The 27,596-nt window shown below is 33.8% G+C and overlaps 1 protein-coding gene across 1 annotated transcript in view; it reads right to left on the bottom strand.

The window, feature by feature from the left end:
- Lrp1b (LDL receptor related protein 1B) overlaps positions 1 to 27,596 on the bottom strand; it is a 1,566,902-nt gene that overhangs the window by 780,298 nt on the left and 759,008 nt on the right. The window contains exons 10-11 of the mRNA XM_077110319.1: positions 26,285 to 26,428; positions 20,727 to 20,963 (exon numbers count right to left, since the gene is read on the bottom strand). Of these exons, the coding sequence (XP_076966434.1) occupies positions 20,727 to 20,963; positions 26,285 to 26,428 (381 nt within the window). The remainder of the gene's footprint in view (positions 1 to 20,726; positions 20,964 to 26,284; positions 26,429 to 27,596) is intronic.

Below are 27,596 nucleotides of genomic sequence, written 5' to 3'. Positions count from 1 at the left end.
ATGCATTTTAACTGATACTTAAGTTTTATTCTATTCATAGAATAAATGCAGCACTCTTTTTTTCATAGACATTGATGTTGTTTCCAATTTCTTTATTATTGCAAAAAAATTGCTGTTTTTACTTTTTTGGGGGGGTGGGTGGGTACAATAGACTGAACTGAGGGGCACTCAACCACTAAGCCACATCCACAGCCCTATTTTGTATTTTATTTAGAGACAGGGTCTCACTGAGTTGCTTAGCACTTAGCCTTTGCTGAAGCTGGTTTTGAACTCAGGATCCTCCTGCCTCAGCCTCCGGAGCTGCTGGGATTCCAGGCATGCACCACCACACTATTTTTTAACATGTATGTACTTCTATAAAATAGATAATCTATAGTGTAATTGTTTGACTACACATTATGTGCAATTTCACTTTGGACAGACATGAACAAAGAATGTTTCAAACTCAAGAGGAAAATGGATATTCTCCCAAGTAGTTTGTTTTCTTTTCTTCTCAACAATATTACATACCACCAATCTTTTTAAATCTGATACGGGTAGTAAAAATTATATAATTGTGATTATATGTTGTTGAACATTTCCATGTGCCTTCTTAAGACATGTATTTCTTCTTCTGTGAATTAACCAATGCTTTTGACTTTATTCCCTAACGTATCTAATCTTCATCTATTATATATTATTTTTTTAATATTTGTTACATATTTTTGTTATATCTGTCATAAATATGTTTTGCCTAGTTTTTCCTCTGTGCTTTCATTTGGTCATAATGCACTTTGCCATGCAAATTTATTTTTAAACAGTGTAGTGTTGATTCATATGTATATTATTCTAGGTTTTGTCTTGCTTAAGAAAATGTTCCACACCCTAATATCACAAACTATGTCTTATATTTTGTCTTTGTGTTCTTTAAGCTTTAGATTCATATGATTTTTTTTTCTTCCAAACAGAATTATCCCAGTTCTATTATTTGAGTGCTTCTGGGTAATTAACATCCAGAGTTTGGGTTGAACTGGATCCAATATTTTCAATGTGGTTAATTATTAGATTATTTAAATGATTGCCTGGATGTCTTTTCTCCCCAATTTATTTTAGTTTTTATTAGGACCATAGGGCTATTCTTTTTTAACTCATATTTTAAGTTTGTTCCTGTGGAGTTCAGGCTATTTGCTCTAGTGCTTCTTAGTCTGGTCCAATCTGCATTTTATCTAGGGAATTATCATTATTTCTGATGATTGATACTACATTTTTCAGTTTGCCAGTGTTTTTTACAAAGTTTTCTATTAAAATATATTTTTAGTAATTTTTATGGATATAAAATGCAATGGAAAGTTGAATTATTTGCTTGTCCTTATATTTAGTCCTTTGCCTCCTTTGTTTTCTGACAGGTGCATTCAAGTAGAAAGCCAGCTCCTCCAGGATAATTTCAGAAGAACATCTTGTCTAGTATATGGCTGATATTTGCCAATTAAACATGTGTTGGTAAGCAAACAATGGAAATTTTAATAATAAATAAGAATCCAGTTTTGGAGTAAACCTTAATCACTGCACCAGTTCTAATTAAAGAAAGTTTTTTTTCCTAATTATTTGATGCATGAAGTGTTCTTTTTTTTCCCCCCTTTTCCTAATGTGAAAACTCCCACTGTTAATAATGTTTGTTTACCCATTGCTCTTAAATAATGCAAAAGGAGCTACTGGAACCACACAATACAAACCATTGTATCAAGTGAAATGTCCATATATATAAACTGTGGATAGTTAAAAGAATCACAAGGTATTCATATGTGTTCACCAAAGTACCCAGATATTTTTTTTAATTGATTCTAATGGCAAGGGAAACATGAAAAAGGCGACTTTAAAAAATATTTCAATGTTGCTCTTCAAATTCCCATTTACATTAAAGAATCATTAACATTCTGTGTTAAACTATAGTCATGCTGCAGAAACCCACAAAGAATATTGAACACACAACAATAAAAGAAGGCCAAATAACCTAAAAGACCAAACTTTACTCACGCTAAAGAAACGATGAGAATCCAAGACAAAACAAAATGCCACAAGTGACAGGCCTCTTCCAGAAAAAAAATTGACCCATGAATTGTTTGTTGTTCCATTAGCAAAGCACAAGAGAAACAGGCAAGTATCATAAAAGCAGATTTTTTTTTTTTTAATGAAAAGGAAAAAATGGTAAAAAATTCTTAAAAATAAATGTGGTTGGAAGTTTAATATCCCTGAGAATCCCTGGCATAAAGGACACCTTTCACAGAAAAAGTTTGAAGGCAGAACAGGAATTGTGAGACTCCTCAGTGGTTCCTGGATATGAACCACACCCGAAGCTCAACTCACAAAAAAGAAAACTCTTACACAACAGGGGAAGGCCAAGAAGACTCTCCCAATCCTAGAAGCAAGACAAAGAACAACTCCTTGTGAGGGAGGTATGGAAAAGCAACTTCCCACCACTAGGAAATCTCTTCCCAATGGAGATGAAAGTAAGTGGCAAAGGTAAGTTGTCATCAAAGAAGGATAGAGGCCCGAGGAATGGGTAGGAAACTCTCTTATCCCACCACAAGCTCAAAGGCAACACCAGTCAATTGCTTGGAGAAGGATAAATACTACTGCCATCAGTCACACAAAGGTCACCAACACTGAGGAAAAAGAAGCAAAATTTGTGCCCAGGGTGGAGGCAAACAAAAGCTGCTTAGACCCACAATTCTAGATGGTATAGAAAGTGAATGTTTGAATCTTCAAAGTTTTCAATTACTTTCTTTAGTGCTCTGTAGTTTGCATTGTAGAGGTCTTTCACCTCTTTTGTTACATTGATTCCCAAATGTTTTGTTTTATTTTATTGAGGCTAATGTGAATGGGATTGTCTTCCTGATTTCTCTTTCAGCTGATTCATAATTGGTGTACAAGAACACAATTGATTGTTGGGTGTTAATTTCATATCCTGCTATTTGACTGAATTCATTTATGAGTTCTAGAAGCTTTCTGGTGCAGTTTTTTGGGTATTCTAAACATACAATCATGTCAGAGGAAAACAGGAATAATTTGAGCTCTTCTTTTCCTATTTGTATCCCTTTAAATTATTTCTTTTGTCTAATTGCTCTGGCTAGAGATAGGCAGAATCAATGTTGTCAAAATGGCCATTGTACCAAAGGTGCTACAGATTTAATGCAATTTGTATCATAAATCCAAAGATATTCTTCATAAAAATAGAAAAAGCAGTCATGAAATTCATTTGGAAAAATAGGAGGCCCAGAATAGCCAAAACAATCCTTAGCGAGAAAAGTGAAGCATGAGATATCACAATACCAGACTTTAAATTATACTAGTAACAAAAACAGCATGGTATCCACACAGAAACAGATATGGAGACCAATGGAACAAAATAGAAGACACCAAGACATACCTACCTAAATACATTTATCTCATTGTAGACAAAGACACCATAAGCATACATTGGAGAAAAGATAGCCTCTTCAACAAATGGTGCTGGGAAACTGGAAATCCATATGTAGTAGAAAAAAACTGAACCTCTATCTCTCACATGCAAAAACTCAACTCAGAGTGGATTAAGGACCTAGGTATTAGACCAGATACTCTGAACCAACTAGAAGAAAAAAATAGTTCCAATTCTTCATCATGTTAGCTTAGGAACCAACTTCCTCAATAAAACTCCTAAAGTGCAAGAAGTAAAACCAAGAATCAATAAATGGGATGGTATCAAGAAAAAAAGCTTCTTCACAGCAAAGGAAACAATGAACAGAGATCCCACAAAATGGGAGAAAATATTTTCCACCTGCATTTCAGATAGAGCTTTAATCTCCAGGATACAGAAAAAACTCAAAACAATAAATACCAAAACAACAACAACAACAACTAAAACAAAACAAATAACCCAACCAATAAATGGGCAAAGGAACTGAACAGGCACTTCACAGAAGAATAAATACATTGGTCAACAAATACATGGAAAAAAATGTTCAACATCTCTAGCAATTAAAGAAATGCAAATTAATACTACACTGAGATTCCATCTCACTCTAGTTAGAATGGCAATTATAAAGCGGACAGGTAACAACAAATGTTGGCGAGGATATGGGAAAAAGTATACTCATTCATTGCTAGTGGGGTTGCAAATTTGTGCAACCATTATGGAAAGCAGTATGGGGATTCCTCAGAAAACTTGTAATGGAACCATTATATGTTGCAGTTAACCCACTCCTCAGTTTATACCCAAAGAACTTAAAAGTACCATACTACAGTGATGCAGCAGCCACATCAACATTTATAGCAGCTCAATTCACAATAGCTAAACTATGCAACTGAATTTGGTGCCCTACAATAGATTAATGGATAAAGAATATAAGGTGTATACACAATGGAATTTTATTCAGCCATAATAAAGAATGAAATTGTGGCATTTGCCAGTAAAAGGATGGAACTGGTGATTATCATGATAAGTGAGATAAGCCAGTGTCAAAAATCCTAAGGCAGTATATTCTCTCTGATATGTGATTTTAACTCAGAAAAGGGAGGGGGAGATTAGAATTTCACTAGATTAGAGAATAAAAGGTACACTCAAACATTGCTGGTGGGACTGCAAATTGGTGCAGCCAATTTGGAAAGCAGTATGGAGATTCCTTGGAAACCTGGAAATGGAACCACCATTTGACCCAGCTATTCCTCTTCTAGGACTATACCCAAAGGACCTAAAAACATCATACTAGAGGGACACAGCCACATCAATGTTTAGAGCAGCACAATTCACAATAGCTAAACTGTGGAGCCAACCTAGATGTCCTTCAGTGGATGAATAAATAAAAAAAAAAAAATGTGGCATTTATACACAATGAATATTACTCAGCAATAAAAAATAACAAAATCATGGCATTTGCAGGTAAATGGATGGCGTTAGAGAAGATTATGCTAAGTGAAGTTAGCCAATCCCCAAAAAATAAATGCTGAATGTGTTCTCTGATATAAGGAGGCTGACTCATACTGGGGCAGGGAGGGAAAGCATGGGAGGAAGATTATTTCTAGATAGGGAAGAGGGATGGGAGGGAAAAGAAGGGGGAAGGGGATTAGCAAGGATGAGGGAATGTGATGGTCATAATTATACAAAATATATGTATGAAGATTTGAATTTGGTGTCAACATACCTTATATACAAACAGAGATATGAAAAACTGTGATATATATATATATATATATATATATATATATATATATATATTAAGAATTATAATGCAAAAAAAGAGTACATATATAATGGCATAATAATTTTGGAGTGAACATACTTTATATACAGAGTTACGAAAAATTGTGCTGTAAATGGGTAATAATGAGTGTAAGGCATTTCATGTATGTAAAAAATAAATTTAAAACAATCAGGAAAGAAGTTGAAGCTGCAAAATCATATGGCTAAAACTATTTTGGTCCCATTTTTGGAATAAATAAATATAGGAATACATTTTTTAAAAAAATGGTAAATGAAGAAAAGGGAAGGAGGAAAGGAATAGGAAAGACAGTAGAATGAATTGGACATTACTTTCCTATGTTCATATATGAATACATGACCAATGCAATCCCACATTATGTATAATCACAAAAATTGGATCCTAATTATAATAAGTTATACTTATTACATAAATGAATGTCAAAATACACTGAACTGCCATGTGTAACTAGAAAAATAAATAAATAGTTGAATGAATAGAAAGTATTCTTTATTATAAACTGATCCAACAAATAATCAAAAGTGAATGTTTGCTTTCCATGCAGGTAGAATAGATTATCTTCTGTCCAAGACCTATCACAAGTATACAGAAGAATTTAGTTGTCAAGAGAGAATAATCATTCACTTTAAAGACTTAGAAGGAGAAATCCACAGAAGACTGTAACAAGTAAAGGAAGTATCTCTCTTGTAAGTACCATGAGTTTCCAGTGAGTAAACAGGTCACAGTCTACGACTGAGGCAAAGGAAAAGAGTGTGGAGAGAGATCTTCAGAGAGGAGCCATGCAAAGACAATTGAAGGCTGAAGGATAGGCTGGAATATGCCAGACACAAAACTAAGCAGAGGTAGCATCCATTTGTCCTAAAGAGGACTCTTTACCATGGAATTAGTGCATATAAAACTGTTCATATTGCATTATCAATTCCTATTAATTATATTTCTACCACAATGCTGAGAAGAGATTAGGCATTCAAATCTACCTAGCTAGCTGGCAGGAATAGCGAGGAAAATAAATTCAGGGTAAAGAAATTCAAAGATGAGTCAAATAAGTTCTCTATTCCTTCTAGCAGGAAAGCAACACAAGCAGAAACAGAATATTTGCTAATGCACTGAAGTTGGGATTTTGATACATATGTAAACATAATGGACTGAACATTTTAATTAAGATTATGTTCCTGACTTGATATGATGGACATATCTGTCTGCAGCCTTTATAAATCAAGGACTGGGATTTGACCAGGTTTTGATTTGGGATGGATGAGATTATTAAATAAAAATTAAAGGTCAATGTGAGGCAAAAATAAAGTTATACTTTAGATATGTCAGAGTGAAAATTTTCAGCATACTGAATAAACAATATCTATTATTTCTCTCTAAAAATCTTCTCCAATGGCTGCTGTATGAAAATGTCATCAGTCTGTATTTTGGATGTAATCTTGTCTCACGATGAGTTAATGTTTCCTGCTTTGTAATATTCTGAGTTAAGCCAGCCAAACTTTTTAAAATCAGAAATTAAAAATCATTAAATTTATTACAGTAGTCCTAGAGTAATTAAAGATTCCCAAGTGAGTTTTGAAATACTATATAGGAATCGTGTAATCCTAAGAATAATTAAATAATTAGGTTGAATATATTTCTTCTCCTTTAAGGAGAGGCTGAAAATTAGTACTTTCTTAAAAGTCTCAAAACTACTGATCAGAATATTTATGAAAGTAAAAATTATAAATCATAGTTCTACACTTTGGGATTAGCAAGCATTTTCACATTCTCTCTTTCGACCTTAGCAGTAATCAAATATTTATAAGATAATCGATTTTTTATAGATGCTTCTTTTCAGCCAATGCACATATGTACATATGTGTGTTTGTCAATAATTATGTAAGGTTAGGCATGCTTATATTGAGTGGAAGTGAACAAGGGGAAAGCTATCTTTCTCCATGTTTACTAAAGCACTGTAGCTCCACAGATAATTCCACCTTTTCATGACAATCTTTTAGGCGCACATTTCAAAGCTTCTCAAAAAATATGTATTGTGCTGGCCAAAAGATATATTGGTTTAAATTGTTTATGAAATATCTCATCCTCTTCTTGAGAAATGTGTTTTCACATTCTAAAAATAACATGTATCACTATTTTCTGGTCTAAAATATCAAGTAAATTCTATGAAAACAACTCATTCACAGTAAACAAGAGTGTGTGCAAACAGGTTATACCCTTGCTACATAGTACGATGACACTATCCATTAGATTCTTAAGAGTTGTAAACTCTTGCAAAACTCTTTTTAACAGTTTTAATTAGGAGATGTCTATGACTGACAAATGTATTCATTTATTCCTTTAGTGGTTGGTCAGTGTCTATATCTCTCAGGCTCTTTAAGCTTATATGGTAGAGAAATAAAGTTGATTTTTATCTAAAATCTAGTAGCAAAGATTAAAGGTTTTCTTAATTTTAAAATATTTTGCAAGGCATTATCACTGTAATGTTCACAGACACTTTCTGACATAATTCATTAGTGTTATCTCAGTTCATTTATTCTGCCACAGTGAAACGCAACTTTTATGAGATTCTTTTCCTAGAGAGTTATACAATGATAAAATTTCTTGAAATCCAAGGACAAAAGTTAATTTCTAGGTGCAGAAAATTATAATCTTACTTTAAAGCCCATGTATTTTACGTAAAGATTACAGCAGGTGTGTGTCGACCCTAGGGCTGCTTATAGCAACCTGGAACAACTGCTTAAAGCAGATTATAAAATGGAAGTTGTATGGTGTGTGTGTGTGTGTGTGTGTGTGTGTGTGTTGGTATTGGAGATTCTGAGTAATAGAATAATGAATCCTCAAATAATAATTCATGAGCTAAGTATAACACCACACTTTTTAAAACAAAATAGTAAAGACTACAAGATTCTGAACTCCATAGGTGAAGCGTAAAGATGTGGGAATGGGACTGAACTGAGGAATAGGGCTTGGACCTTCAAATACTAGACAAGCATCACATAAATATGGCGTTACCCTCTGATAATATATCAACAGGTGGTCTTTAACCATGCCATGTGGAGAATATGAATGGCAGGGCTATTTTCTTCATAATATCACAAAAGAGAATCTATCCTGATCTTGCCTGAAGTCATTCATTACTCCTTAACTAAATTAACTAACTTAAAGGAAGACTGTGAGTGTGGATAAATGTGTACCTGCTCCATATCTCAATCAAGTAGAGCATACTGCCAGAAACACACAAGTTCAGAACAACAAAGTGCTCAACAGCACATGTTCTTACTTCCTATGGTTGTTGTTGTAACAAATTGCCACACATATCCATTATTGTACAGTTTAAGTGTGAGGAGTCTAGAATGAATCTCATTGTGATCAAATCAAGATGTTGGCAGAACTGCTTCTTTCTGGAGGCCTGGGGAGATGGTACATTCTTTTTGCCTTTTCTAGGTTCCAGAAGGTACCTGCATTCCTTGGCTTGTGACTGTGTCCCTGCATCTCTCCAAGCACTTGTATCTACAGCCATAACAGCTACTTACCCCTTGCCCTTCCTATAAATTTCTGTGTGATTTCATTAAGGGCCCAAGATAATACCCCCATCTTAATATCCTATTTTAGTCATATCTGCAAGCCATATGGGGTAACAGCATCAGGTCCTAGAGATTGGGATATGGATATCTTTTGGGCACAATTATTCAGGTTACCAAATCACATGGCTTTGTATCTCAGCCTGATTGAGAGAGAATTTTCCATAGTTTTTTTACCTTTATTCCATTTCAGGAGTAGAGAATGTAAGTGGCACTTTATCCCATTTCAGGAGAAGATAACATGAGATGCCACTTTTGTGATGCTCTGTGATAACCTCTGTGGAGTTCAGAACCCTGACAGGAAATTAATGATACTCTGGCTATTACTTTGGATATTACAAATGATTGACTTTTGCATCAGAAGAAGTTCTGCCATAATCCACAAAGGTTGTAGGAGATTAACTTTTTAGATTGCAAGTACAATAAAATCTGAGCCTTCACAGTTTTTAACTAGCTGAATCCACTGACTAGGTATGTAACTCTGCTGAAGTTGTTTATATCCCTGAGTTTCAGTGCCCAATCTATATAAAGGAGCAACTACTACTACTGTCCCCAGAGACTTGTTGATTGGATTAAATGAAATATTGGGCATAAAGTGTATAATCTTAGCACCCAGTAAATACAGATCAAAGGTGAACTATTATTCCAGCCACTTATTTTTCTTATATTTTCTAATATTTATTTTTAATTAACTTTAATTAGGTATGCTATACATGCAATGAACTATATAATTTTATTTTTTTTGAAAAAAAATTCTATTGATTCTTTTTAGTTATATATAAGATTAGGATATATTTTGACATAATCACAAAAGCATTGAATACAATTTTCTCTAATTCAGTCCCTAACACTCCCTTCCTTCCTAATATGCCTCCTGATTTTTTCTCTATTCTACTGATCTTTCTGAAATTTATTTACAATATGTTTTGTTTTGTTTTAAGTAATGTCCTATGGATATTATTTTTGTTGTTGTTGTTCCGGGGACTGAACTCAGGGGCACTCGACCACTGAGCCCCAGTCCCAGCTCTATTTTGTATTATATTTAGAAGAAGAGTCTCACCAAGTTGCTTGGCACTTGCTTTCGCTGAGGCTGTCTTTGAACTCACAATCCTCCTGCCTCAGCCTCCCAAGCTGCTGGGATTACAGTGGTGAACCACTGAAATGGGCCCTATGGATATTCTTGGTGTTAGGATTCACCAACATCAAGGATGTACATACAAAAGTTCGATCAATTTTATGCCACCGTTCTTCCCTTTTCCTGTCTCTCCTGCATATCTCTCAATGCCATTCACAGAGACTAGCCCCAAGGCAGCTTTGGTCCTTCCACTGAGTGTTACATCACAAAATAAATGGTATAAAATAATAAAATAAGAAAAACACGGGCTGGGGATGTGGCTCAAGCGGTAGCGCGATTGCCTGGCATGCGTGCGGCCTGGGGTTTGATCCTCAGCACCACATACAAAACAAAGATGTTGTATCTGCCGATAACTAAAAAATAAATATTAAAAAAAATTCTCTTTCTCTCTTTCTCTCTCCTCTCTCTCCTCTTTCACTCGCTCTTTTAAAAAAAAAAAAATATCTTGGGGACACAATGTTTCCCCAAATTTCCAATTAATTATAATAAAAGTAAATGTCTATATTCTTAAACACATATTTTATTTGAAATTATAAGAATGACAGTTGTGAAGAATTGTAGCTGCATAAGTCTTACATTTACATTTTTTTTAATTATAGCACAACATGAAATAAAAGAATCAGATATTCATTCATCAATTCCAAAACAAAAATACCAGCAGATTTTTCACATTTTTCCACCTTTTTAATCTCTATATAACTATTTTGGGGAAAAAATTGCTAAGAAAGCCTACATGTTATATAAAACAGTGACCTCAAGTTCCAGTGTTTAATTGTAGAATTTATTGCAACTATAGTTTTTCTGTTATGGCTGCAGGCATTAATAATTTTCAAACATAGGAAAATCTTTTGAAACTTTTAATACTTTAAAGATACATAACAATATGAAGGATCATTTTAACATGCCTTCAGTTTGGAGCTATATATCTCCAAGTAGAATTAATCTCTACAGTTTAAAAACAAGTACTGCTCTATGGAATACATGAAACAATAAATTGAAAAGTAAATTTTCATTTTTGTAGTTTTTTCCTCTTTCTGCTGAAAAAATATAATTCATACTGCAATGAAAAATGAATCTTGGACAAAAAGCCTGATAATATAAAAATAAATTCAGTCTTATAAAAGGATCTCTCTTATTCTTTCAGAGAAAGCAATAATTATATCTGGCAAGAATAGCTAACTTAACCCCCCCACACACACTTTAATTCTGCCTCCTGCTGATTCTTCTGTTTCTTTCCACTGCAGTATCCTACTTTATTTTCTGTAGAGCACTTGTCATTACCTTGTTCACTTATGTGTTTATTGTGTGTTTCCTGCTTCCTACTGAGATCCAAGCTTATATGAAAGAGCATTGACCCCTGATACACAATTCCTATCCCCTACAAGAGCACATGGCCAAAGATGACTTCATTTAATATTTATTGACTAAACAAGTAAATCAAGGAATGAATTAAAAGAAGAATGATAGGGATTTTCCAAAAAATTTGATAAAAATTCTCAGAAGGAGAAAAATACACATGGATAAATATTTTGTCATTACACAAGTCTATTTTATTAAATCAGTAACATGCTTTTCACTTTAGAGATATTTTCAATAATTATTGAAACATGAAATTCCTTCAAATTGATTATTGTCTTTCTCATGTATTTTACTACTGTTTTAGCCTGCAAAGCCAAAATGATATGTTACATGTAAAGGTTTTTCAATAGACCTCTAGGAGAAAAAAAATAAAAGAATGAATGGAGATGGAACATTTTGGGCAATTTTGCATATTTTTTATAGAAAGAATATGCATATACTCAGAAGATATTCAAGATATTTATGTTTAATTTACAAATAGAAAAATATGCATAGCTTTATATTCTAAACTATGCAAACTATTCAAAATTTCTACCAAGCTTACAAAATCACTTGTCAAATTAAGCATTGACTTCCAGTCTTCAAATTGAATAGTAGATGCTAGACAAATAAAGAAAAAAACACTTAGAATTTAATTTTTCTCTCTTTAAGAATCACAAATTGTCATTTGCCGATATAAACTTCTGTTTTGACAGGTTAGTCTTGTGTTGCAACATGTATTATTATTCTCTTTAATGGAAAGAAAGAAGATAAACTTTTTAAAAAGGAATATTGACATGTTACATATATTTCAGTTGTGAAAATCTGAAAAATGTTTTTATACCCTTCATACTGTCAAACCAGCACAGTAAAGATGTGCCTGGAAGTTGAGCAACTGTTAGAATTCATCTCTGTTACTGTGGAAGAATAAAAAGAATCACCAGTGTCACTGATAAGATACTGTTATCAAAGTCAGGATCATTAGCTGGGACATTCAGGTACAGCATAGGAACTGACACTTTTTGAAATGAAACCAAGAAACTTCTATATTATACTTTAGTCCCTCCTGAAGATATCCAGGGTAAAACTACAATAATCCAAATGTATCTACTTATGGCATGTGTGTAAGTCTATTGTCCTTCTAGAATTGTGAAGTCCCTATCATCTGTTATCATATTACCAAGAAAAGAAGGCAGACTGCCTCTGTCACATCCAATTTAAAGCAAAAATTTTAACTTTAATTAGGACACTCCTTGAGATTGTTAAATCATGGTGGATTTGTATTGCCTTAATCAGTAAGCTATTTAAAAAAAGATAAAAACTGGTATATTTTTCATTTTTGTACTTCATTTGCCACTCATGGAGACTATTAACTTTTTCATCATTGAAGAACTGATTTAAAGTATGGCTGAATTGAATAAATAGTTTTCGTATGCTCCCCTAATTCTCTCTCCTGGCAGACAGGAGAGAATACCATTCATGGCCATTCTTGCTGTAAATATGTTTAATCCATTTCTGCTTTGATATTTTTTCTTTTTCTTTGTGATTAACTCTGCACCCCTTCATTGGATTGACCTTTCTAAAAATATCAGTACATTCACATTATTCTTCAGAACAAAAGTATTCCATGTTTCTTGCTCCACACCCTTTACCTCATATTCGAGGCCTTTCATCTTTCCAATTTTCACTTCCCAAATCTCCTTTTTTCACTATTACCTGCATTGGAAACCTCTAGTAGTGACCTACTTCCAGGACATTTGTGTTTGTTTCTTCCCCAAAGAATTTGTGGTTACAGAAATGTCCTCCAATTACAACTTAACATTTATCCTTTAAAATCTTTCTCAAAGCCTGCCTCCTGCACAGGAGCACCCTGAATACACTCCTGTAAAGACACCTCCCGCTTCCTGTGGGTTCCCAGAATATGGACAATCTCCACTCATCATGTGTTTCTTGGGACAGCTTTGATCTTATTAAGGTAGATGAAGGGCTTCATGAAGGTACCGGTCATTGCCTAAAATTCCTTTCATATTCTCTAATAGCTAGTACAGCATCCTTCATATAATAAGAATATAATTAATGTTCCTTAAATCATACATTTCTAAAATATTCAAGAAGTCAATGGGTTCATATATGAGGAAACTAAGGTCCAGAATTATTAGGTAACATACTTAAAGATGACTGTTAGCCAATCAAAGATCTACTTTGTTTGAGAATTAAATACCTTCTCTACTTATGCCACAGTTATATTTTTAAATATTTTATTGCTTGTTCCTGTGAAATAAGTTGCAAAATACACCAATTTCAATAAAGCATATGCATATATGTTAACATGTATGTAACTTCATATATGCATTCATAAAAATAGGTATCAATAGCTGACTTTTCTTTGGAGACACTAATAATTCAAGGGTAAGACTAGAAAATTTCATTTCAATCATTTGTAAAGTATAAAACAGGGCGGCTCGTCCCTGACCTGGAAGCCAGGAGGATGAAGCCACCCGGCGCCAGCCACGCCAGAACGGAGGAGGAAGCCGCCAGGCGCCAAGCCACACCGGAGGAGGAAGTCAGGCCCCGCCCCATGTGCTAGTCCGGAGGAAGCCCATCAACCCTTAAAACCCATCAAAGGGGGTGTGGCTACCAGCACGGTTCTGCAGCTGATCCAGGTACCCGGTTTCCAACTCCCCCACCCTTAGCTGCGATAACTCAAAATATTTCCCACAAGCTTTTGGGGGTTATAGCTATCAACGCAAAACAACTGTACAGGTACCTGATTTCTACCTCAGAGACTAGAGTAGGGAAGATACAGGTGGAAGCTCATTTCCTTTCACACTGGCTATACCCACCACCCTGAATACAGAGGCTCAAGCTAGGAATAGACAACGCCACCTACTGGAAGCAAGGAAAACAGTGATCTGAGAGACTTTTTTTTTCTCTTTCTTTCTCTCTTTTCCTCTCTCTCTTCCACAACTTCAACATATGTGAAACCAAGAACTGTGCATGAACAACCAAATTACCAAAGTAATATAATATAGAGGAATTGCATATACCCCACCTTCGCCCCATTTTTTTTCTTTATTTCTATCTTACTTTCCTTTTCTTCTCTCTTATTTCTCTTTTCTTCCTTGTTTTTTTTCTTTTTTTTCATTCGTATTCTCTCTATCCCACTTTCAATCTCCTAATTTTTGCTATCAATACATAGGGTAACTATCTAAATACAGATAGAAGGTTGAGTCTATACATTCTTCCATAAATTACCAGTCTATTGGTTAGAGTTCTCCAAAGGTGCTAAGTTAGTTTTACCTCATACCCTCACTCCTTTCCCTCTAAGTATAACATCCTTCGTCTGAAATTAAGTTTTCTATATGCCACAAGATATGGTATGCCTTTTATGAAACTAATGAATATATTCTTAAGTAATAATTAAAACCAATATCTATAGACTTAGAATCTAACTATAAATGTATTAATAATGAAAACTTGTGCTTAGATAATGTACTGTTGATATTGGGAACTGTTAACATTGTCTTTCTCCACAAAAGAGGGATTTTGGAGCTATACGAGAACAATACCACAAATATATAAGGGGAAAAACATTAACACAACAGTTTCAAAAAGCTAGAAAGAATCATAAGCAGTATGAAAAGACAAAGAAAGAAAGGACCCCAAACAATACAGGTCAGTTCAACATTAGATGAGGTAATATCTGCAGATGATGGAATGTCAGACAAAGAGTTCAGGATATACATTCTTCAAGTGATCTGGAGTCTCAAGGAAGACATTATACAGCAAATTCAGACAATGAAAGATCACTTTGACAATGAATTACATAAACAAATCCAAGTAGCAAAAGATCAACTCTATAGGGAGATAGAGGATATAAAAAGCAAACAAACAGAAATCCTAGAAATGCAGGAAATAATAAACCAAATTAAAAACTCAAATTAGAGTATTACCAGCAGAGTAGAACACTTAGAAGATAGAATTTCAGACAAGGAAGACAAAGTTTTTCAACGTGAAAAGAATATAGACAGCTCAGCGAGAATGTTAAGAAATCATGAGCAGAACATCCAAGAATTATGGAATAACCTAAAGAAACCAAACCTAAGAGTTATTGGGATACAAGAGGGTATAGAGGTGCAAATCAAGGGAATGAGCAATCTATTCAATGAAATAATACTAGAAAACTTCCCAGACTTAAAGAATGAAAAAGAAATCCAAATACTAGAAGCCTACAGGACACCGAATGTACAAAATCATAAGAGATCCACACCAAGACACATAATAAAGAAGATACCCAACATACAGAATAAGGAGAGAATCTTAAATGCCACAAGAGAGAGGAAGCAGATTACATTTAGGGGTAAACCAATCAGGATAACTGCTGATCTTTCAACACAGACTCTGAAAGCTAGAAGATCCTGGAACAACATATTTCAAACGCAGAAAGAAAAAGGGTTCCAACCAAGAATCATGTATCCAGAGAAATTAAGCTTCAGGATTGAAGATGAAATAAAAATCTTCCATGAAAAACAAAAGTTAAAAGAATTTGCAGCTAGAAAACCAGATCTTCAAAACATCCTTGGCAAAACATTACAGGAAGAGGAAATGAAAAATAACAATGAAAACCAACAGCGGGAGGTAGTACAGTAAAGGAAAAACTAATCATAGAGAAAAAACAAATCACGTTAAGTAACATACATAATCAAATATGGCTGGAAATACAAACCATATCTCAATAGTAACCCTAAATGTTAATGGCTTAAATGCACCAATGAAAAGACATAGGCTAGTAGAATGGATTTAAAAAAAAAGATCCAACAATATGCTGCCTACAGGAGACTCATCTGATAGGAAAAGACATACACAGACTGAAGGTGAAAGGTTGGGAAAAATCATATCACTCATACGGACCCTGGAAGCAAGCAGGGGTGTCCATACTTGTATCAAATAAAATAGACTTCAAGCCAAAGTTAATCAAAAGGGATAAACAAGGACACTACATACTTCACAAGGGAACCATACACCAATAAGACTTGATGATCATTAATATATATGCCCCAAACAATGGTGCTGCTACGTTCATCAAACAAACTCTTCTCAAGTTCAAGAGTCAAACAGACCACAACACAATAATCATGGGAGATTTTAACACACCTCTCTCACCACTGGACAGATCTTCCAAACAAAAGTTGAATAAAGAAACTATAGAGCTCAATAATACAATTAATAATTTAAACTTAATTGATATATACAGAATATACCACCCAACATCAAGCAGATATACTTTCTTCTCAGCAGCACATGGATCCTTCTCAAAAATAGACCATATATTAGGTCCCAGGGCAACTCGTAGACAGTATAAAGAAGTAGAGATACTACCATGCATTTTATCTGATCATAATGGAATGAAATTGGAAATCAATAATAAAATGAGAAAGGAAAAATCCTACATCACATGGAGATTATACAATATGCTACTGAATGAACAAAGGGTTACAGAAGACATGAAAGAGGAAATTAAAAAATTCTTAGAGGTAAATGAAAACTCAGACACAAGATATCGAAATCTCTGGGACACTATGAAAGCAGTACTAAGAGGAAAATTCATTTCATGGAGTTCATTCCTAAAAGAAGGAAAAGCCAACAAATAAATGACCTCACACTACACCTCGAAGCCTTAGAAAAAGAAGAACAAATCAGCAGCAAATACAGTAGAAGGCAATAAATAATTAAAATCAGAGCTGAAATCAATGAAACTGAAACAAAAGAAACAATCGAAAAAATTGACAAAACTAAAAGTTGGTTCTTTGAAAAAATAAATAAGATTGACAGACCACTAGCCACGCTAACAAAGAGAAGAAGAGAGAGAACCCAAATTACTAGCTTATAGGATGAAAAAGGCAACATCACAACAGACAATTCAGAAATACAGAAGATAATTACAAATTATTTTGAAACCCTATACTCTAATAAAATAGAAGATAGTGAAGGCATCGATAAATTCCTTAAGACATATGAACTACCCAGATTGAGTCAGGATGATATAAACAACTTCAACAGACCAATATCAAGTGAGGAAATAGAAAAAGCCATCAAAAGACTACCAACCAAGAAAAGCCCAGGTCCGGATGAATATACAGCAGAATTTAACAAGAACTTTAAAGAAGAACTAATGCCAATACTCTACAATCTATTTCAGGAGATAGAAAAAGAGGGAGAACTTCCAAATTCATTCTATGAGGCCAATATCACCCTGATTCCCAAACCAGATAAAGACACCTCAAAGAAAGAAATCTACAGACCAATATCCCTAATGAATTTAGATGCAAAAATCCTCAATAAAATTCTGGCAAATCGGATATAAAAACATATCAAAAAGATCATGCATCATGATCATGTAGGATTCATCCCTGGGATGCAAGGCTGGTTCAATATACTGAAATCAATAAATGTTATTCACCACATCAATAGACTTAAAGATAAGAACCATATGATCATCTTGATAGACGCAGAAAAAGCATTCGACAAAGTAAAGCATTCCTTTATGTTCAAAACATTAGAAAAACTAGGGATAACAGGAACTTATCTCAACATTGTAAAAGCTATATATGCTAAGCCTCAGGCTAGCATCATTCTGAATGGAGAAAAACTGAAGGCATTCCCTCTAAAATCTGGAACAAGACAGGGATGCCCTCTCTCACCACTTCTATTCAATATAGTTCTCGAAATACTGGCCAGAGCAATTAGACAGACAAAAGAAATTAAAGGCATTAAGATAGGAAAAGAAGAAGTTAAATTATCACTATTTGCAGATAATACGATCCTATACCTAGAAGACACAAAAGGGTCTACAAAGAAACTACTAGAGCTAATAAATGAATTCAGCAAAGTAGCAGGATATAAAATCAACACGCATAAATCAAAGGCATTTCTGTATATCAGCAACAAATCTTCTGAACTAGAAATGAGGAAAACCACCCCATTCACAATATCCTCAAAAAAAAAAAAAAAAAAAAAACTTGGGAATCAACCTTACAAAAGAGGTGAAAGATTTATACAATGAAAACTACAGAACCCTAAAGAGAAATAGAAGAAGTCTTAGAAGATGGAAAAATATACCCTGTTCATGGATAGGCAGAACTAACATCATCAAAATGGCGATATTACCAAAAGTTCTCTGTAGGTTCAATGCAATGCCAATCAAAATCCCAATGGCATTTCTTGTAGAAATAGATAAAGCAATCATGAAATTCATATGGAAAAATAAAAGACCCAGAATAGCAAAAGCAATTCTAAGCAGGAAGTGTGAATCAGGAGGTATAGCGATACCAGATTTCAAACTGTACTACAGAGCAATAGTAACAAAAACAGCATGGTACTGGTACCAAAACAGGTGGGTGGAACAATGGTACAGAATAGAGGACACAGAAACCAATGCACAAAATTACAACTATCTTATATTCGATAAAGTGGCTAAAAGTATGCAATGGAGGAAGGATAGCATCTTCAACAAATGGTGCTGGGAAAACTGGAAACCCATATGCAACAAAATGAAACTGAATCCCTTTCTCTCGCCATGCACAAAAGTTAACTCAAAATGGATCAAGGAGCTTGATATCAAATCAGAGACTCTGTGTCTAATAGAAGAAAAAGTTGGCTCCGATCTACATATTGTGGAGTCTGGCTCCAAATTCCTTAATAGGATGCCCATAGCCTAAGAGTTAACAACTAGAATCAACAAATGGGACTTACTCAAACTAAAAAGTTTTTAATCAGCAAGAGAAACAATAAGAGAGGTAAATAGGGAGCCTACATCTGGGAACAAATCTTTACTCCTCACACTTCAGATAGAGCCCTAATATCCAAAGTATACAAAGAACTCAAAAAATTAAGCAATAAGAAAACAAATAACCCAATCAACAAATGGGTCAAGGACCTGAACAGACACTTCTCAGAGGAGGACATACAATCAATTAACAAGTACATGAAAAAATGCTCACCATCTCTAGCAGTCAGAGAAATGCAAATCAAAACCACCCAAAGATACCATCTCACTCCAGTAAGATTGGCAGCCATTATGAAGTCAAACAACAACAAGTGCTGGCGAGGATGTGAGGAAAAGGGTACACTTGTACATTGCTCGTTGGACTGCAAATTGGTGCGGTCAATTTGGAAAGCAGTATGGAGATTTCTTGGAAAGCTGGGAATGAAACCACCATTTGACCCAGCTATTTCCCTTCTCTGTCTATTCCCTAAAGACCTAAAATAGCATACTACAGGGACACTGCTACATCGATATTCATAGCAGCACAATTCACAATAGCAAGACTGTGGAACCAACCTAGATGCCCTTCAATAGATGAATGGATAAAAAAAATGTGGCATTTATACACAATGGAGTATTACTCTGCATTAAAAAAATGACAAAATCATAGAATTTGCAGGGAAATGGATGGCATTAGAGCAGATTATGCTAAGTGAAGCTAGCCAATCCCTAAAAAACAAATGCCAAATGTCTTCTTTGATATAAGGAGAGTAACTAAGAACAGAGGTGGGAAGAAGAGCATGAGAAGAAGATTAACATTAAACAGGGACGAGAGGTGGGATGGAAAGGGAGAGAGAAGGGAAATTGCATGGAAATGGAAGGAGACCCTAATGGTTATACAAAATTACATACAAGAGGAAGTGAGGGGAAAGGGAAAAAAAAGGGGGAGAAATGAATTACAGTAGATGGGGTAGAGAGAGAAGATGGGAGGGGAGGGTAAGGGGGATAGTAGAGGATAGGAAAGGTAGCAGAATACAACAGTCACTAGTATGGCAATATTTAAAAACGTGGATGTGTAACTGATATGATTCTGCAATCTGTATTTGGGGTAAAAATGGGAGTTCATAACCCACTTGAATCAAATGTATGAAATATGATATGTCAAGAGCTTTGTAATGTTTTGAACAACCATTAAAAAAGAATAAAAAAAAGAAAACAAAAAAGTATAAAACAATATGCCAGAATTTGATGAATATTGGGAGACCCACATTTTTAATACATTCTGACATGACCAATATTCTAATAAGAAACAAATTCTAAATATTTTCAATGTTCTCTTAAATTTCATTTTACTACATAACATTATAAACACATCATAGTAATTCTATATTTTACCAGAAAAGATGGAAAATATATCAATTTATTTCTGGAAGTAATTAAAACGTATGACAAAGTATAAGTTCAACTTTTCAAAAATGAAAGCTTTAACACATTGGTAAGTGAAAAGAATGGAGAAATAATATTATTGAGCAAATAAAATTAGCAAATATTTTTAAATAAACAAGTTGAGCTCAGGATCTGGATAATGTTACTGTGAAACACATTGGATTTAATCCCTTTAAAGTCCTCTATCTCTGAACAGTTTGATGTGACTGTGAAGCAGAGTAACTTACCATCTTTCAGAATGGTTTCTCGCTCTGTGCCATCTATCTTCTGCCGGCCAATTAAGAAACTGGTGGTGTCAGCAAAGTAGATGTAATTGGTTTCTGCATGAAAATCTACAGCACGAGGGTTTACCAGATTTTCTATGGGGATCATGTATTCATCAGCTATCTTGGTATTCAAGTCCATTCCTCTAACAATTCCTGGGCGTCCTTTCCCATAAAAGAGGAACAACTCATTCTTCGGTCCTGCAGAAGAAAGATTACAAATATAAACAACCGATGCTGCCTAATCTTCTTTGCACTGCATAATGCCCCTGTTTAATTAACTGGCCCAATTAGCATTTTTTAAATTCAATACTAAAAATTAAACTCTAAAATATGCCACATGTATCTTGATGCAAGAAGGCCAGCTAATTGCATTACTTTAATTAAAACAGAAATCACTTCAGTGAGTGGTTATATTTAGTTAATTATTCTTTTGTCTGTAACTGTCTGTATAGCAAAAACACGTCAGATCATTGACTAACTTGTAACTTGTGAAATGGACATTTATTAAAACATCTGCACATTTAATTTTATAATTCATTACAATCTATCTAGCACTCTGTAGATACTAACTATCGCTCTCATTATAGTTGACAATGCTAAAAAGTTCAGAACATTTAAGAAACAATACTTCAGAATTTTCATCTACAGACAGTCAGAGACAAACACAAAGAATCATACTCTATCACTAACTTGCATGTGAATATATTACAGTCATTGCAACTTATTCTTTTAAGAAATGAAATCAAATGCCAGTTATAGCATGACTTTTTTTTTCACATTTCAATTAGAATGTTAAAGCTGATGTGCTCTGACAGTACTCTAATGTACAACACAAGCCTTATCAAAAGCAAAACAAAAACAAGTCTCTCTCCCCAAAAAATATCTTTAAAAATGTAGCTTTTTCTTTTTAAAATAATGTAGCTTTTTCTATAGAGCAAATTGACTCTTTCCGACTAAAAGCCAATATAAGGCACTCTTCCTATTAGCAGGGTACCCAATGCTGGCTTATTCTATGTGAGTAAAAGAAATTAATTATAACAAGGTATATAACATATATTTTGATAACCACATAAAAACTGAGATTTCAAGGGCAATAAATACAAGCATTATAGAAATTTGGGAAATAATAAAAGAAAAAATAAGTAATTACTTATAAATCTAATATTCTCAATACAAACAATATTAATATTTCTTGTACATTTTTCTCTTTAAAGTAAATGTTATTGAGAACTAAATTAAAAAAAATAACATGTCTTTATGTACAGAAAAATTGAGACAAATCTTAGATACCTAACATTGATGTTCAGAGTATTATCAGGACATTGAAAAATAGGGATGTGCTCCAGACTGACCCTCTGCCATCTCAAAAACTTTTAATATATCAATTATATTGTGCTTAGTATATGTGTTTAAGAAAAAATTTAGAAAATTTCATGGTATTTCCTAGCAGCAGAATGTTTGAATGGTATGAGTGCATTTTATACATTAATTTTATTATACTCTTGATATAAATTCAATTTGGTTGTAGTCATAGCTTATTTTTATTGCTGTATAGTATTCCTTCATATGGACAATTCAAAATTATTTTATCTAGCTATTTTTTTCTAATGGATATTTAATTCTATCAACAAAATTGTTCAATTTTATTGTATGATATTATTTAATCCTAGCATCAATTTTGTTTCCCATTGATTCACTCAGCTTTACATTATTCCTTTTTGATATAAGATAATTTACCAAGTCAATTTCAAACTGATTTTTTGCATTTATCATTATAATAATACTGAGAGAAGTTCTTATTTTCAACCTATAATTTCATACAATTTGTGCACTGGATTTGCAGGGTGAAATATATTAACATCCTTCTCTTCATTTCCCTCACAGATTCTTGATGTCTACTTGATTACAAAGGTATTTTATTTTTAAATAATATGGGTATGATTTAAAGAAGTATTGACCCATTTGTAAAATGATTAACATTTCTTAATATTTCCTGCCAGTATTTTATGAACATATATTTTATTTTATTTCAAAAATGGGGATCTTATGCACCTAAAACTTGAATGACATTCGGTCAAGTCATTAATAAAACTTCAAAAACAGGGAGATCATTATACGAGATGAAGGGGACTAGGAGAGGAAGGAAGGGAAAGATATATGAAAGAATATGACCAAATTATTTCATATTTATGTTTGAATATGTGGTGATCTATCCCACAATTATGTATAATTGTAATCCAAAAATTAAAATTTGTTAGAAACTGAATTCAGTATCTTTAATAAAAATACATTAAAAATACGCATTTAAAAAGTTTTAAAATATTCTTTTCAATGACAGTATAAACTAGTTAGGCAATGTAATATGATCAGCTTACCTATCATTGGCTATTTAAATTCTTTCTGATCTTTTGATATTAGAAATGCATTTATAATTAACTTTTTCAATCAAAGGAAGGATAACTTGTCAAACAATAACATCAGTTTTATGGTCATTGTATGTACTACCAAATGCCTTTCAATATTAATACAAATTTCTAACTTTATTAGTGATGCATAAGAATGTTTGTTTTACCATAATCGTGATTATTAACATTTGTTTTTTATTTTATTTCTAATGGATGTTTTAATTGCTAATTGGCAAACATTGTACATGATAAATTAGGATGTGTTCTGTATCTCTCTCTCTCTCTCTCTGTGTTTGTGTGTGTGTGTGTGTGTTTTAAATAGCATCAGTAGCCATTTTCCTCTTACTTTCCTCTATGCATTATTTACTTTAAACTACTTTCAAGTTTCTTCCAGTCTCTCTGACTTTCTGTATTATACACAATTGAAAACTAAAAGCTACATTTCATAGACACTTATATAGCTAGGGTTCTAGTTTTGACTTAAATAACTGACTCAGATGTACACGCCCAAGTTTATGATATGCAAATAAGACCAAGGTCTTCTTTTTACATTTTTTTTTTCCTGGTCAGCACCTGCTGCAAAAATTGAACTTTCTACTGTAGTCTTTTCCTATTCCATTCATATGTGGGATGGGATTCCACCACCACCATCACTTCCTCCCCCAGTAATAGGGACTATCAGATGTGACACAATTCTGGAGCTATTAGATGTGGTACAAACCTTCTAATCCTGGATCTCACCTAAAACGATATTGTTTTTGAAGTTAGTAATTCCATTTGTGGTTTCTTGATGCCCTCACCACTGATTGTGGCAGGTGTTTCATCTTTCAGTCAGGTTAGTTTGGTTTGGGAAGACCCAGTCTAGATGCTCTTGTTCTAGGATTGTCAATGATTTTGTAAGCACCTATTTGCAATACAATTGTTTCTGTTGAGCATAGCTAGAATTATTTGTTTACTATAAAAATACTACAAATCACAAACTACATTAAGGATGATCCAATCATATGTAACTCAGATTTTATGTCCCCCCCCCAAACATGTGTATCTACAGACATAGATGTGTACAAATATATGTAAGTGATTGTTCTTTTGTATGATATGCCATCATTTTTCAAGCAGCAACTACATCATTTAAAAATGATATACACATGCATTTATACTCAGTTTCTCTTATCTTATGGATTCAGATCCAGAGTCCTTATTTATCTAGCAGGCCTTGGGAACATGAAAGCAGATTTCTTTTTAGCCAGTGAAGGGGCAGGGGTTACTGGGGTTTCAAAAAAGGCACATTTGACAATTGAGCTACATTCCCAGGTTTTTTGACTTTTATTTTGAGATAGGGACTTACTAAGTTGCTTAGAGCCTCACTATATTCCTGAGCCTATCCTGGAACTTACATTCTTCCTACCTTAACCTCCTGAGCTAGTGGAATGATGGACATACACTATTATAGCCAGCTAATAGAATTTATATTTTCAGTATTTAATACAAAATCAGAAATAAAAATAAAAAGTGTAAACAAAGTATACTTTTGTCACAGTTGAGCTTCTTGAGTTATTGATTTAAAACAAGTTGTAGTATCTTTAATTCTGACTACTTATATTAAATTCTAACAAATTAGTGAACTTATCGCTGTCTTTTGCCAGTACATGACAAGAGAATGATGAAAGGGGGAGTCCTGAACAAAGAAAAAAATGTTTCTGTGGGCGGTGGCACATGCCTGTAACCCAGTGGCTTAGGAGGCTGAGGGAGGAGGATCATGAGTTCAGAGCCAGCCTCGGCAACAGTGAGGTTCTAAGACCTTGTCTCTAAATAAAATACAAAATAGGGCTGGGGATGTGGCTCAGTGGTCAAGTGCCCCTCAGTTCAATCCCTGGTACCTTACCCACACACCCCCCCAAAAAAAAAAAACAGAAAAAATATTTCTCTATTGACAAAGGAGGAGTTGAACTGGATACTATAAAAAACAATCAGCAAAACTTGAAAAAAAAAAAAAAACTGGCACTTTAGGGACATTTAAAAGCCAGCAGTTTTTACGTGGACATAATTTCTATGACTGTCATTCTACAATATCTAATTATTAAGACTGCAAATAAAACCTTGTGTGCAAATATTGTTTCAAAAATCATGTTTAAAATCTTGACTACTTTATTTAAAGACATAAATGACTCTGTCATATTTCATATCTGAAAAAAAGATTCTTTTTCTCATAACTGGGGATTGAAACCAGGGGTGCTTTACCAGTGAGCTATATCCCTAGACCTTTTATTTGTTTGTTTGTTCTTTTTTGGAAATAAGTACTCACTAAGTTGTTAGTGAGGCTGCACTAAAACATGTGATCCTCCTGCCTTAATTTCCAGAGTCTCTGGGATTTTAGACATGACCACACTCAGCTTAAGAAAAATATAACTAACCAATATATATCTTGAAAAAATTTTTGACATTTTTTTTTTTTTTTTTTACTTTCTTTTTCTTTGGAGTGGGGATTGAATACAGGGGCAATTTACCACTCAGTCCTAGGTCCTACTGATTTGTCCAGGTTGGCCTCCAACTTGAAATCTTCATTCTTTAGCCTTCTAAGTAGGTAGGATTAGAGGTGTACATCACTGTGCCCAACTTGATAAAAATTTTGATGGTATTAATATTTAATTAGTACTGCTTGAGTTATGTGAAGTTAAATTTTGAAGTAAATTTCACTCCCCTGTGAGAGAAAGCTTTGTTATATGTTGATTTCTGTTGGACCAAACAACACATCTACTGTTGGAGCATTATCTTAGTTTTGATAAAAGAAATTCTGGTCAATGAATGAGTATAGCCCATTGACCCAAAACATTCATTAGGGAATTAAAAAAAAAAAATCTTCCTAAAATTCTTCCTTAAAGAACAATTCCCTAAGGTCACTAAGTTTAGTGATTCTACAGTCGGATTGAATTTCAATTCACATAGTCACAAAACTACTTATGGTGAGAAAAAACTGTTAGCAAGTCTTTGTAGGAAAATTTCACCTGATTAAAACTCATGTTATTCATGATATGAATGCTGCTAATTAATAGTGGGAAAAAAACTATTCTGAAGTGGTAGCTGCTGGCAAAATGTTTGATTTTTAAAACATACTTTTGCATGACCTGCCATCACTCCCCAAGTTGAAGCCAGTCCTGCAGCGACAGGTCCGTGTTTTGTAACTGCTATGGAGCAGACAGATGTGTGAGCATCCCCCTGGCATTCCATATGGATCCACTTCACATGCGTGGCTTCTGACTACAACAAATAAAAAAAAAAAAAAAAAAAAACACACGGGAAATTCTCCAAAGACAAGATAATTATGAACATCAGTATGTCACTCAACTTGAACAGTTCAAGAACAGGGAATATTAACAAAATTCCATATATCCAAATCTTTAGTACTGTAATCAAATGGAAAACATGCAATCTCATGGAAGAAGAGAAAGGGAATGTCCAAAATTCTCCTGAGGCTGTTTTCTAAAGCAATTCTGAGAAAAAAAAATATGTGTTTGTATCAATTTAAGTTGTTCATATGTAAGCAAAATAAAGCCAACATGTCTTTATTACCTGCTTATTGTACTCATTTAAAGACCAACCATTAAATAAAAACTAATATTAATAATAACATAAAAATACTCTCAGCCTCAGTAATAAAACAAAGAAAGGAATTCCTCTGCAACAATCCATGATGTGAGCAGAAGAAATGAAGTAGAAGAAATGTGATTCAATCATCCTGTGTACTCTGTTGAGAAGTGATGATGTCATTGTTTTCTTTTTTAATTGTGAGTCTATTGGTATTTTGAAAACCTTAGTATAAAATGAAGTGAGTGAGTGTGTGTGTGTGTGTGTGTGTGTGTGTGTGTGTGTGTGTGTGTAAGTATAATTGTCAATACTGGACACTGAGTTTTCAAGAGGAAATTGAGGAGTAGAAAAATGTCCCATGAGTGTTTAGCATTAGGGAAGAAAAAATGGAAAAGTAGCATATGGACAAGGTCAGAGAAAGAAAGATGGGCCAAAGAGAAAAGGACAAGCAGGAATAATTTCGATAGGATTTTAAGTGTCATTGTGATCGTATTTATTTTAGATCAACAGAGTTGAGATTGTGATAACTATCACAATAGCTTTCTTTTTTCCCCCATATTTTTATTGGTGCATCATACTTGTCCATAATGGAGGGATTTGCTGTTATACATTCATTCATGCACAGAATATAGCAATATAAGTTAGACAATATCACTTTCCAGCACTTTCCTTTCCCAAGCTTCCGCCCTCCCCCTAGTCCCTTTTCTCTAGCAATTTTCATTTAATAATACAACCACTATGCTTTCATTTTTTTTTCCATTTAGAATGATGTTTTCCTGGGGATTAGCATAGATAGCTTTTACAATGTTGAGATATGTTCCTAATGTTCCTATTTTCTCTA

Source organism: Callospermophilus lateralis, chromosome 9 (genome assembly GCF_048772815.1).
Source record: "Callospermophilus lateralis isolate mCalLat2 chromosome 9, mCalLat2.hap1, whole genome shotgun sequence".
In the NCBI taxonomy this organism is placed as follows: domain Eukaryota; kingdom Metazoa; phylum Chordata; class Mammalia; order Rodentia; family Sciuridae; genus Callospermophilus; species Callospermophilus lateralis.
The sequence above is the reverse complement of the archived record's forward strand: the minus strand, read 5'-3'. Positions and strand labels throughout refer to the sequence as shown.